The following is a 13,127-nucleotide window of genomic DNA, read 5'->3' as shown; positions in this document are numbered from 1 at the left end:
GCTGCTAAATCATGTAATTGCCACCTATACTGTGTCTCCAGGACCTGTTAATACTTGACTTACCTAATTTTGATTCATGCTTCATTTATTTGTAATTTGTTGCTGTAGCTGTCAGAAAAAAACCCCAGCTTTTTTCACTTAAAAAGAAAAATACGCAATTCACAGTCTATAGAAAAACCTCTAAAGTCGTAGAACTCAAGTTTTCTATGGGATTATCTTTGCAAACACATCAGGGGACCTAAAGAAGTCAACTGTTATTCATAAAAGTGCTGAAGCCAGAGACTACATGCTATTTCCACTGCCTTTTCCTTAAGCCCCTGATCCGCTAGTGTCTCCCTAGTGTCTCACTAGTCACCCTGCAATCTGCCTGACTTAATTTTTAAAAGTCTGCATCTCTGTGTTGCAGGACTGTGTGTTTCCCATTTATTGAAAGGCCTTTTATCTTTCTAAGTATTTATGTGTTTTATCTTCTCACAATCTTAATTAGCTGTAATTTAGTCTCATGGCTCTCACTGCAGTAGAAATTCCATTACCTCAAGGAGACTCAATGTTTTTATTTCCTGTTTAGTTATGTAAGAAACTTTTTACATTTGGCATATTGTCTACGGAATTCCTTGTTATTCTGTTACAGTGCTCATCCTAGGAAGTTACTATGTAGAGTATTATGACAAATAAGAGTACATATCATTCAAGGATATAAAACCTTTTTTTTAATGAACTGTCACAGTTTCCTATCCTGAAACCATTGTTTCTGCGTTTTGGATTTACACTGGCAGTACAAACTCGACAGAATGATAATACCCATTAAAATTTGTTACACTCTAAATGGTCTTGAAAAATTGTTTATGTAGGAAGTAATGCCATGTCTCATTAAATCAGAAAGATCGTTCCATTCTGTAGTGGAATGGCAGAAGAAAAATACATCATTTTAACTAATAAATCAATTGCTCAAAAGCAGATAAATATTCTAAAAATGCTAACCAACAAATTCTTGCTTTCCAGATCGCATGTATGGCACATGTGAGATAGACTGGGCAAAAGCCAACTTCTCCACAATCTACAAGTCCTACATCGTCTCCATTTTTATCTGCTGTTTTTTCCTACCTGTCACAGTCATGGTCTTCTCATATGTATCAATCATCAACACTGTCAAACTGAGCCATGCATTGACAGGACTGGGTGATCCCACAGACAGACAGAGGAGAATAGAGCGGGACGTCACCAGGGTGAGTTTGGGTTTCATACCTGGTGCGAGTCATCTCAATGAAATCTGTCTTTCCAAAAATTAATCTCAACTAGAACAGAAGAGAACAAAGCCAATCAATTGCATTTCCTTTCTTTATAACTCCAGTGACAGAGTCTGAAGTCAGTGAAGAATATGAGGTTTGTTTAAAATTTCTGCTGCATCAATTGGTTAATATTGATGCTACATCACATTTGAAAAATAATCTAAATATAATTGGAGTGGGCTATATAGCACAAACCCAAAAGATTTGGTTTGGCATATGCTCTTTTCTTTCATAAGTTACACTGAGCATACTCAGAATTTAGAGTGGAGATTTCAGTTTACTCACTGTTTAGTCTACCTGAAACCCTCTGTATTCATATAAACATATGGGAATGTAGCTATTTTCATTCCGTTAGATGAGACATTTCTCAACCACACCACCATGCCAAAATCCAGTATGCAGCTCCTAGGTCTGCCTGGCTGCATCAAAGCAAACCACTTGCTTGCCCATATTCTCCTATACCCTCAGGGCAATCCAGACCTTTCCCTTCCAGCCAAGTGTCCAAGATATTATTCTCAGTGTTTTGCTCCTGCGATGTAGTCTTACGAAATAGATTTAAGATTATTATTCTTCTTCTGTCTTTTAGGTTTCTATTGTCATTTGCACAGCCTTCATTATTGCATGGTCACCATATGCTGTCATCTCTATATGGTCTGCCTATGGTCACCCTGTGCCCAACCTTACCAGCATCCTTGCCAGTTTGTTTGCTAAGTCTGCTAGCTTCTACAATCCCATCATCTACTTTGGAATGAGCTCCAAATTTCGAAGGGACATTTTCATCTTGTTCCATTGTGCCAAGGAAGTCAAGGACCCTGTGAAGCTCAAACGTTTCAAAAACCTCAAACCAAAGCAGCCACAGCCTTCTCAGAAAGAAGAGAAGTATGCACCAGAAATGCACCCCGCGCCAAGCCCCGATTCCGGGGTGGGAAGCCCTACCAACACCCCACCTCCGGCAAACAGGGAAGTGTATTTCGGTATTCTCGATACACCATCCAATAACCCCAATATTGAATGTGATAGATTGTGAGTTTTGTGGCTGCTTAATACACACACACACTTTGTGTTCAGGAAGACCCTCTACAGAGCAGTGCTTGAGTAATTTACTAATTCCCATTCCATCTGTTTCTTGCTATAGCACTGATGACAATACAACTCAAGCAAATCAGATGGTAAAGGGATATTTTCCTTTTATGTAGGTACAAAATGCTCCAAAGAACATTAAAATGTGGGCAGCACACCCAGTGCCAGAAACATTTGATTTTCATATACATGCAGGAAAAGAAAGACCGACTTCAGGAGAGCAGGCATTAGCTAACAAAATTAACTAATATGTTCCTATCCAAATTTTACCAATTCTGAACTACATTTCCAAGTATGTCTTTTGCTCTTTAACAGTCACAGTAATAGATGATTGTTTTAACTCTGTGGTACTTCCCAGCCACAGCTGTAGGAGAAGACGGGCCTTGCTGAGATTGCTGCTACAGCTCCAAAGGCTGCAACGTGGCAGAAAAAGCCACGTTCCCCTGCAGGGCACCCAGGTGTGCCCACCATAGGGCCCCACAGGCACCTCATGGGAGTGTGTCTGATCATAGGATCAGATAATACTTTGTGTTGGAAGGAACCTTACAGATCATCTTGTTTCAGCCCCCTTGCCATGGGCAGGGACACCTTCCAGTGGACCAGGTCACTCAGAGCCCCATCCAACCTGGTCTTGAATGCTTCCACAGATGGAGCGCCCACAACTTCTCTGGGCAACCTGTTGCAGTGTCTCATCGCCCTCAGAGTAAAGAATTTCTTCCTAACATCTAATCTAAACCTACTGTCTTTCAGTTTAAAGTCTTTTCCCTTTGTCCTATCACTTGTAAAAAGTCCCTCTCCATCGTGCTTGTAGGCTCCCCTTTTGTACTGGAAGGCTGCTGTAAGGTTTTCCCAAAGCCTCCTCCAGACTAAACAGCCCCGTCTCCCAGCCTGTCTTCATGGATCACCTTCATAGGCCATCTTCTGATGGCCTGTGTCTGACTCTGTGTGTGTCTATGCAAGGACCAGGTGTTGTAATACATTGAAAATACTAGCCTGGTATATTCTAGTCACTGTTGTCTGAGCAGTGGCTTCATATTTTCCTCATTGGTTTGCAGAATTTTTTCCACCCCCACCCACATTCCTGTTGAGCAGGGCCTGGCTGTGGCATTCTGGTTCAGGAAAGCTGGCCTTTGATTTTACTGATCTGTCTCCAAACTGATTGTTTTTCTACCTTCCTCTGAAGGTGGAGCAAGAGATGTACAGGTAATTAAACCAAAACTGACTTGGGTTTTAAGACTACTGATGAGGTGTGGCATCAGAGCTATTTACAAAATATAATCCAACACTTCACTTTTGCTTCTAAAGAAAGTGTTGTTACCTGCCTATGGGTAAAAAGTTACTTTTTTTTTGTATACCAAACCAAGTAGCAACTAAGGCTAATGATTTAAATAGCTATACTGTAGGCCTAAATCAGTTGCCAGACTAACAGATGTTACACTATCCAATTATATCACCAAGTTTATTTTACAGAATCAAAATGGGGAGTTATGTTTTTATAATTCCTCATCCTGTAAATTAACTACATACTCAAAGACTTCTTTTAAAATGTCTCTGTGTTAGCCATGGAAATAGTGGGTTCATTTAATGCCATTTGCAACTTAAACAGGGGAAAAAGAAGGGAAAAAATAAAAAATAAAAAACCAGCAACATTCTCTGCTAACCTCTACTATTTACAGACTTTTGAAATCTTGCTGTCTGGATGTGCTGAAATGTAGTTGTTCTGCAAAAATATGCTCTTCCAGATGTGTTTCTTGGGAAAGTTACTAAGGGAGTCCACCTCCATTTCCCCCATTACTCTATTTGTTTTGAGAAAATCACCTGTGTTTTGAAGTTAAGAACAAATAAACATTGTAAGCAACACTGGGGAACTGTGCTTTCTTTCATGGACACAGATCTGAAATAAAGAGTATTTATTTCTGTGGAAAATTTTGAGCTATGGATGCTATTTCATTACCATAAATAATTAAAAGCAAATAAGTAAGTAGTTTGCTTCCAGATAAAAGTGTATGCTGTAGCTGCAGAAATAGATGAAATTGTCCAGTGCAAAATCCTGTAGCAGCTGGATAAAGCCAGACTGGGCTAACCAAAGCTAGTACACTGTTTTGAAAGCTTCTAAGTGTAGCACAAAATCCACCATAGTAACCATGATGGACTGAGACTCCTCACTGCTGAAAGTGCTTGGGTTTTCCTCCACAGAGAGGCAGCAGTGTTGTGCAGCCCCGTGACGTTCCCAGAGACACCCGCAGCCACAGGTGTGCCAGACACCTGCCCAGAGGCACTCTGTGGCCTTAGGTGCCAGCCTGGTTTGTCATCTGTATTTCTGCTAATTTACAGAAACCTAGAGAAAAATTGCAAAAATGCTGTTGGTCTGCAGGATTCAGACACAGACTTAGAAAGATGTGGAACAGGAAAAGAGGAAGGCAGAGCACAAGACCATTTCCACAACTGTCCCCAAGCTCCAGACGAAAACTCTAAGAGTTCATACACCATTGAGCACATATGTTGAGGTTAGACTGGGGGAAGAGGCGGGAATACAAAAAAAGCCAGAATGGGAGCAGAGGGAAAATATAAAAGGGGGGAAACCAGATAAGCAGGGGAGCAAGAGGGCGTGAGTCTAAGGATGCATACCTGCTGAAAGGCAACTAGAAACAGACAGCACAGAAAAAGCCTTTACTGGGTGGCCCAAGACCTCTCTCCTGCAAGGCCAACACAACAAGTCTGTCGTGGATACATGGTGATACCACAGGATGGCACAGCTGTAGAGCAGAGCAGCTGGTTTCACAGGTTTGCAGCTACCAGTCTGTGCTCCAGGTTCAGTAACAGCAGGAGCACCCTTGTCACTAAAGTTACTCAGGCAAAAAATCTTCCAGCCCTAAAGCATCAGTGCCCTGTGGCTGCACCCACAGCACCAGCAAGTGGCTAAAGGCAGAAAAAAGGTCCAGAATCCATTACTGGAGTGCATGTAGGGGAACACACATCAGCATTTTAAGTGTGGGAATCAACACAAATCCATTTGTAAAACACTTTTCCTGTGTCCTGAATTTCCTCCCCTAGTCTCAGGTCCCTCAGGTGCCCAAACAGGGCTGGCCCCTGCTGCTGCATCATCTACAACCTGCTGAGCCAATGCTGCCACTCAGAAAGGAGCAAAGAGCTCTCTAAGTTGAGACAGGCAGCAAGGAGTAAGTATGCTGAAGAGGGGTTTCATGATTTTTACTTAGCAAGAATGAAGTATGAACAACATAGAGAGTCCCAGTCAAATCACTTCTCTCCATAACCTTGCTGCTCCTCACAGCCTCAGATTTTCCTTTCCAGCTGGTGATTTTTAGCAGCAGAGATGTGAGAAGGCTGTTGTCCTGACTGGTATTCTGGTGGCAAGGAGTCTTCTCTGGAAAATTGCAGGTTTGAATGTTCTCCATCTGAGATGGTCTTACAAGGGAGGACCTACTCGCCTTGATGAAGCTACCTTCTCCCAAAGTTTTCTGTTTAGCAGCACTGTATTTTTACATTTTAATACCAAAAGCTGGTAGGTATACCAGAGGCAGGGCAATATATCATATCTCCAGGACATAGGACATCCATCCCAGTGCTGGCACTTCCCATTTTGTGAAGGCACAGAGCAGGCATGGACTGCATGGACCGCATAACAGGACCTAGTTCTTCCACTGCCTCAGCCATGGGCCTATTTCAATGTTGTCTGAATGGCTCAGTGCCAGCCTGCACAAATGAGATCTCATGTCTATTGCTAGTATCCAAATGGTCTCTTGTCATGAGGTAGGAGAACAATATTTGGATCTCTCTGCCTTTGGCACAGAAATTCTGGCCTGTAGGCTCCTTTTGTCTCTCTTGATCAGCCCTGGATTCTACTGTGAGATTTTGTAATTGTTGGCGTTGTTTTCATGCATGGCACACCAAAACAGTAGCACCATCTGGTAAAAGGTAGTAGGCCAACCAATTCTACCATTTTTGGAGGATACTGTCAGCATTTTCTGGCTTGTCCCAGCAGGATCTGAGACAGAGATCTTATCCTAAATGCAAGGAACCCACCCAAGATCTTGCTAGCTGTTCATTATCCGTTTCTGTAATCACAGCCTTTTTGACATTGCTAAAACACCCTGGAAAAAAAGATGTGCATAATGAAGACACCTTGAAAAATGCTTGAAACCCTTAAGTCACCATTTAAATTATGACTTTAGTTACTCTACATATTAATTTCCAACCCCAGTTGTTTTGATTAGCTATTGATTAGTACACTCAGCAGGTGAGTTCTTAATGGCCACATAATTCATGTGTATCAAAATCTCATCAGGTCTCACTTGATTACTTCTTATTATCAATATTATTCGTAATTATCAAAATATCAGTATTATAGCAAAATCACTGCAGTTATTTATCACAAAGTGCAGTTATTAATACTCACATGTACAACCTGGCCTTGCAAGTGGATTACCAACATCCCTGTCACCGACACCACCTTTTCACTGGGGCTACAGAGTTCAAACAATTAAGTTAATTCAGGATTACTTCTATTCAATTTCCACATTTAAAAATAGCCTCTTCTGGACTGGGGAGAGGGAAAAAAAAAAAAGTGATAATCCTTTGTTTATTTATGCCAAGAAAACCTCTTGGGCCCACATTTCCCCTGCTAGCATTTTTGCCAAGCTGAAAACCCTTCAGGATGTTGGCACATTGAAATACATAACAGCATTTCTTAATAGTTTTGACATTTCTAATGCAAACATGAATAACTTGAGTGTGTAGTTGGAGGGAGTGGGATAGCCTACTCCAGTCCAGTCCCTGTTCTCAGTGCTGTTGTGCGTTTTTATCTAATGACTCATGTAAAAGTATTTCTTGTAGCAGAGACCAGAAAACAAGAAACCCTTCATCCCCCCGTAAGACAGTGATTTTATTACAGTGTGAACTACTCAGGCTTGCACCCCCTTGGTAGCTCTCTCTTCAGCCCACAAGTTCTTCATTCTTGGCTGCACAGACTGCACAACAAGAGAGATTTAGAGTGTGCCCATCCAGCATGGCCTATGGTTTTGCACTTTTCTCAGGAGAGGCAGATGGAGACAAAACCCCTTCCTTGAGGATAAGGCTCAGCAAGAACATGGTTCTGCTGCTACCCTGTTGAATAGTTTCACCTCAGGCAATAACAAAAAGGGTTGGTAATACTACCTTGGCTCTGTTTTCAAGCCAGCCTGGCAAACCAAGTTTTCTTTCAATGCTGTGTGTGTCCCTCTGCCTACCTCTCAAATTGCTGAAAGCATGGAGTTCGACCTTCTCAGTAAATCAACAGATGCAAAGGGTTTTTGCAAGCACTTCAGGAGCTCTGCAGACCAAGGTTCCTGCAGGGTAAAATGGCTCTGTGTTTTGTTTTGGTCTGAAATGCCAAATTCCCGTCTACAGCAAAGACTCCCTAATCCCTTCTTGCATTGATGATGAAGGAATATGAAAAGCTACAGTCTTGTGCAGTTGGGAAAAAATACCTCTAAGGTCCTCGCAATCAGCATGTACTCCTGCTTCCTGGGAGATGGCAATTAGGGGATTCCAGATGAAGCAGGCTAAAACTGAAAACACGGTCTTCTCCAGAAGAATGGAGTAAGGGTACACATATCCACAGATCCTGCAAGAAGCTTTGTGCCTGGAAGACTCTTAAAGAGCTTCATATACCCAGACTCAGACCAAAAAAGGTAGGTGAATTGCAGGAGAGAGCTGAAGTTTGTCATCTGGACCTTTGCTTTTCTCTATAGCTTTGAGTACACACATAGGTATTTAACACATACTTCTTAAAGGACTTTCTTTCCTGGCTTGGATTATTTCTGTAGCATCATAAAAGGCAAGCAAGACTAAAAATGTCTTGGCGTGCAGGAGAAGCACAAGTATAAATATAAGATTCAAAGAATATCTGGTAGTACTACAGTAGGAACACAGAACAATATGAAAATTACTAAATGGAATGTAGTAAGCCCATTGCTAATATATTGAGAAAACAGGGCCACACTGCATAATAAAAATAAAAAAAGAACTACCAGCTGTCTGTGCCAATAATCATCTTCTTTAGTGCTCAGTGAATGAGACAAAAGCCCTCTGGGGATAACAAACATACAGCACTTAATTATGTAATAGGATGTAACCTAGTAAAAGGAGAGTGGAAGGACTTACAAAAACACTGCCATAAATGCCCTGCCTGGCTGATATTTGACAGCTTTCTGTAGCCTTTGACACTGTACACCAGCCAGCCTGGCTGCTGGAAAGAACCACTGCTAGAGCAAAGCTGGGATGGTCCTGGAGGGTGCGTGTGTGGCCAGAGGCACCTCTGCTGGGTCCAGCACAAGGTCACTGCAAGCTGCCCAAACACAAGGCACCTCTGTGTGTCACATCTGCCACAGTATTTGCAAAACAAAGTGTGAAGTCAAGAATAATGTCTGGCAGCACAAATGAGAGCATGAGCATCTCTTTGTGATGTGGCCCGGCAAAGCCTTATCATGTGCCAAAGACAAATTTCTGATGGATTCATATCACATTAATGTTCATAGAGTGAACTGGGAGAACTCAGGACGTGTTTTGCACCACTGGTAAACTGCTGTAGGAAATGAACAACACTGGAGAGAACAAGATAGCCAATTGTGAAATAACATGCAGCTTACACAAGGATTTAAAGGGAATAGAAAATGGGCTTTAGCTCACCCTCAATTGATACCATGTTACTTGACAATCCAGCCCTCAGCTTTTTTTTGCTGAAAGGCAGTCAAGTACATCAGCATTATTGTGTGTCCTATCAGAAAAAAATCATCCCAGGCAAATGACCAGTTCAAGAATTTGAAAGTTTAAGTTCTTAGCTCCAGAGATGAGACCCATATCTGCCCACAATTTGGAGGAGCTATTGCCAGACCGTTCCACATCACTGGAGTCATCCACTTTGGAAAGCAGATACATCTTATTCTTTGAAAGATGCTACACATTATTCACAAGGAAGTCTTAGCTACTTTGACTTCTGAAGGAAATCAGAGCTTTGACAAGAGATGAAGCACATGGACTCAAGAAGTCTGGGAAAATGTGAATTTTAGTAGGTTCTGAACTAGGATAACTAGACAGGTATTTATGCTGATAAAGGAGCCAAAAATCTTGACATCAAAAATTAGAACAGGTAAGAGGAAAACTCTGACAGCTCCTGCACTGCAGCACCCTTGAGTCTTTCTCTGCTTACTTTAGACCTGCTGTTTGCTTATGCCCCACTCACTGGCTCTCTGTAATGGCTGGTGGTGTCCACTCCCCTCTCTGCTGATTCACCATGACCTGAGGAAAAGCAGCATTGCAATTCTCCATTCTCAGTCTAACAGAAATCCCATGTTTCAAGCTTCATGTTTTCAGCTTGTTTTATTGGCACATCCCATAATAACATGCATTACTGGGAGAGGCTTCGGCAACGGATGGGGAAGAGCACGGCCAACAGTCAGAAAGCTAGCAGGGGTGGTTATTCTACCAAAACAACTTGTAATAAGAATTCTTACTATGAAGAGGGCAATTTTTGCCAAATGCTTTCTCCTCTCCCAGCCTACTGTGAAAATGGAATAGCAAATCACGGGGAGGTCCCACAAGGTTAACTCATACCTGGTTCTCAGATATGAGCCCTTCAGACATCCACCATACTAGCAGAAAAGATCTAGCACATGCACCAAAAAAAACCCCACTACTGAGAGTAATCTCCCTGAATGTTTCCTGCAAAGACAACATGGATTTTGGGGTCTTCTCCCCTTTACAAGTATATGCAACAGGAATGAAGCTAACAACATTATTAGTTTAATTGCTACAATCTACTCCTGGAAGGATATTTCTGGCCTTATAAAATTATGGTCTCCAAATAAGACCCACTCAGTGAATCTGCTCAATAACCTAAAGACTTTTCCCTAATGCTTACATTTGCAAAATCTGGTGTAGAACTTCACCCAGCAAGTTCAGTTGTAGTTCAATGGGCACAGTCAGGTCTAAGGATGCTAAACATATGGTCTCTCAGCTGTAGATCCCAAAGGTTGTGAAGAAGATGACATGCCTCATCTGCCTCCAGTCTTGAAGAATTTGATTGCTTTCTAAGTAGCAGAATGTACCCAAAGAACTTCTGCCATTAAAAAAAAAATCTTTATCTTAATTTTTTTAATATAGCAAGCAAAGTAAAGTCTAGGTATTACATGGGTCCTTGCAGTCTTAAAGTTGTTTAAATTATTTTCTCTGCTTTATCACAACACTAGGTTTACCTCTTCTGTTGGTCTCCCAGACTTATGGTATCTCACTGACTTACCTAACCTCCAAAGGGCAGAAGTGTCCTGAAACCCAACCTACACATAACAACAGGAAGCCCTCATTTTGAATTGAGCATTTTCATTTGTTAGCTTAAGGCCTACACAGCAAAGACAGCTTTTCCAGACACCCCACAGGAAAACCAGCTCATTCCTGTTGGTCTGTAAATCCCTGTATTAGCACAGGTTACAAACAGAGGATGAATGACCAGACCAGGTAGCAAAGGGATGTGCTTCCCATCTCTGGCTGCCATCCAGGTATCCTTCCATGACATCTGGATAAACCCAGCAAGGATTAAATATTCTCAGCAGGGCCAGGAAACTGGTCTGGTCTCTGTAGCTGGCCTCCCTCTTCAGCACTACTTTGACTTAAAATTATTTCAGGCTTTGTTAACCAGGTGTGGTCAATTTGACTTCCTCAGCAACAAGTTTAAAAAACAATTAATGGAAGAAGCAGAGTGTAAAAGTGTTTTGAAAGGGTTGGAAAAGCCAAAAGAAGCAGCTGGCACGTCCCTGGTGGGGCATCTCCCTCCAAACAAAGGCACACAGAGACCTCTTGTTAGCACACAGGGGACAGCAGTGTGGCTTGCTCTTTGAACCCCACAGTCCTCAGGACTGTGACACACCACTGGGGCTCAAAACCAATACAGCAAAGCCCTGTATGCCATACAGACATGCAGACATACAGACATGGAGAATGCAGACGTGCACACCTGCAGTTAAATTAGCTCCAGATGCAAATGCTAACAATTGTCAGTGCTGCCCACTTCCAATCCTACGATGACATCTCAGCAAGGGCTTATATAAAACCTCTCTAGCTCATCAACCCAGCCTTCATTAGGCAGGAACAAAGAAATGTCAGAAGTTATTTAATAGTATATCTTTAGCCCTGAAATGAGTGTTTGTGCTTTAGCTGAGGTGGGAGAGGAGAGTGGGAAGAGGAAGATTGAGAAGTGTTCATAGTTACTCATATGGCAGCCATGGAGAATATGTGAACGGCTATTCATTTGAAATGTTGTCTTTAATGATGGCATTCAGCTGCAGAAATCTCTAAATATCATTTAGAGAGAGAAAGAACTCCTCTGCCTGCCTGGAAGAATGAAAATTCAGGGCTTTGGTTCAAATTCCTTGTACCACTTCTCCAATCCTCAGCCTCACGCTGTAAAATCTTGTGATAAAGAAGCTATGTGGACTACAACAAACCCCATCATGGACACCTTTTCTCAGGAAGACCTACCACAAATATTAACCCTTGCAAATCCAGGCTGAAATTACTCCCAACCCTAAGCAACAGCTCAACAATGGTGTTTATGGCCACAGCAATATCAGGACATGATGACCAAGCCTGTAAGATTTGTTGTTGATGGACTGAGGGAAAAAAAGCCCCTTGAAAGCAAAGCCAAAACGATTATTTGCAACTTGCAAAGACTTCATCCACATGGTCTTAACATGAGGTCAAGTCACAGAGCATGTGAAGTGCTGAGAAAGGAGAACACCAAGGCCAAGTGCTTGGGTGCTGCCAGATAAGCTTAGTCTCTCTTATTGAAATTCTTGTGCATAAAACTGTTCCCAAACTTTTTAAAATTTTGTAAATTAGAAGCAACAACCACACCGACAGCAGTAAATTAGACACTCTCCATCAACTGTTTATGATATATATATTTATTATATATATTTTTATGATATATATCTTCTATTCTATGCATAGAACATGCACATATCACTTCCAGTGTCCCACTGATGGGGTGCCTGAGACAGCTCTTATTCCAACAAGTTGATTTCCACTGCATGAAACAGTTGATGGTAGAAGAGAGGATGGTGCAAATTCCTTCTGAAATACCAGCCCAAGTATCAATATCTAGTTCCTAACTTTCATCTTCTTCATACCATCTGACTCTGTGGAGGTTCTTCCTTGCATTGTCACAATTTCCTACAGATGAAACACCAAGATATTACTTTCTTTTAATTAAAAAGACATTACTACTGTTTTAATGTTTTCAAAAACCTCTTCAAAAAATCAAAAACTAAAGAGAGAGAGAAAGAAATGAAATCTAGCATTTGTACCAGTTTCCTACAAGTGCTGCTAAGCTCTTGATCACTCACTTTCTGAGCAGTTCTTGTTTGCATGTCTTAATTTGCATGAACCATTGCTGTAGTAGAGCAGACGTGATGATGGAAAAAAACACTCTGCAGATGTCGTTTGAATTCAATTTCTGTATTGTCTTTCATTTCTTGCATCCTTAGCAGACATTACCCTAATTTTGTGCCCCAACTCTGTGGCCTTCAGAAAGTTTAGCCTTGAAAATGTGAAACAAACTAAACAGGGAGTTTACTCAGAACTTCACATAGCTAGGCAGAGTTGTTTGGCAAAATGCATCACTCACAGTAACACTAATTCCTTTCCTCACCCTACATTTGAAAAGATACAAATGAAGCAACAGACTTTAAAAAAAAGCCAATTACT

At 41.6% G+C, this 13,127-nt stretch overlaps 1 protein-coding gene across 1 annotated transcript in view; it reads left to right on the top strand.

Moving 5' to 3' along the window:
* Nucleotides 1-4,227, top strand: part of LOC111927041 (visual pigment-like receptor peropsin) — a 29,916-nt gene extending 25,689 nt beyond the window's left edge. The window contains exons 5-6 of the mRNA XM_023923826.2: nt 1,003-1,226; nt 1,876-4,227. Of these exons, the coding sequence (XP_023779594.1) occupies nt 1,003-1,226; nt 1,876-2,316 (665 nt within the window). The 3' untranslated portion in view covers nt 2,317-4,227. The remainder of the gene's footprint in view (nt 1-1,002; nt 1,227-1,875) is intronic.
* Nucleotides 4,228-13,127: the final 8,900 nt, after the last annotated feature.

The sequence above is a fragment of the Cyanistes caeruleus genome, chromosome 2, assembly GCF_971803275.1.
Source record: "Cyanistes caeruleus chromosome 2, bCyaCae1.hap1.1, whole genome shotgun sequence".
In the NCBI taxonomy this organism is placed as follows: Eukaryota; Metazoa; Chordata; class Aves; order Passeriformes; family Paridae; genus Cyanistes; species Cyanistes caeruleus.
This window is presented reverse-complemented; position numbering and strand designations above follow the sequence as displayed.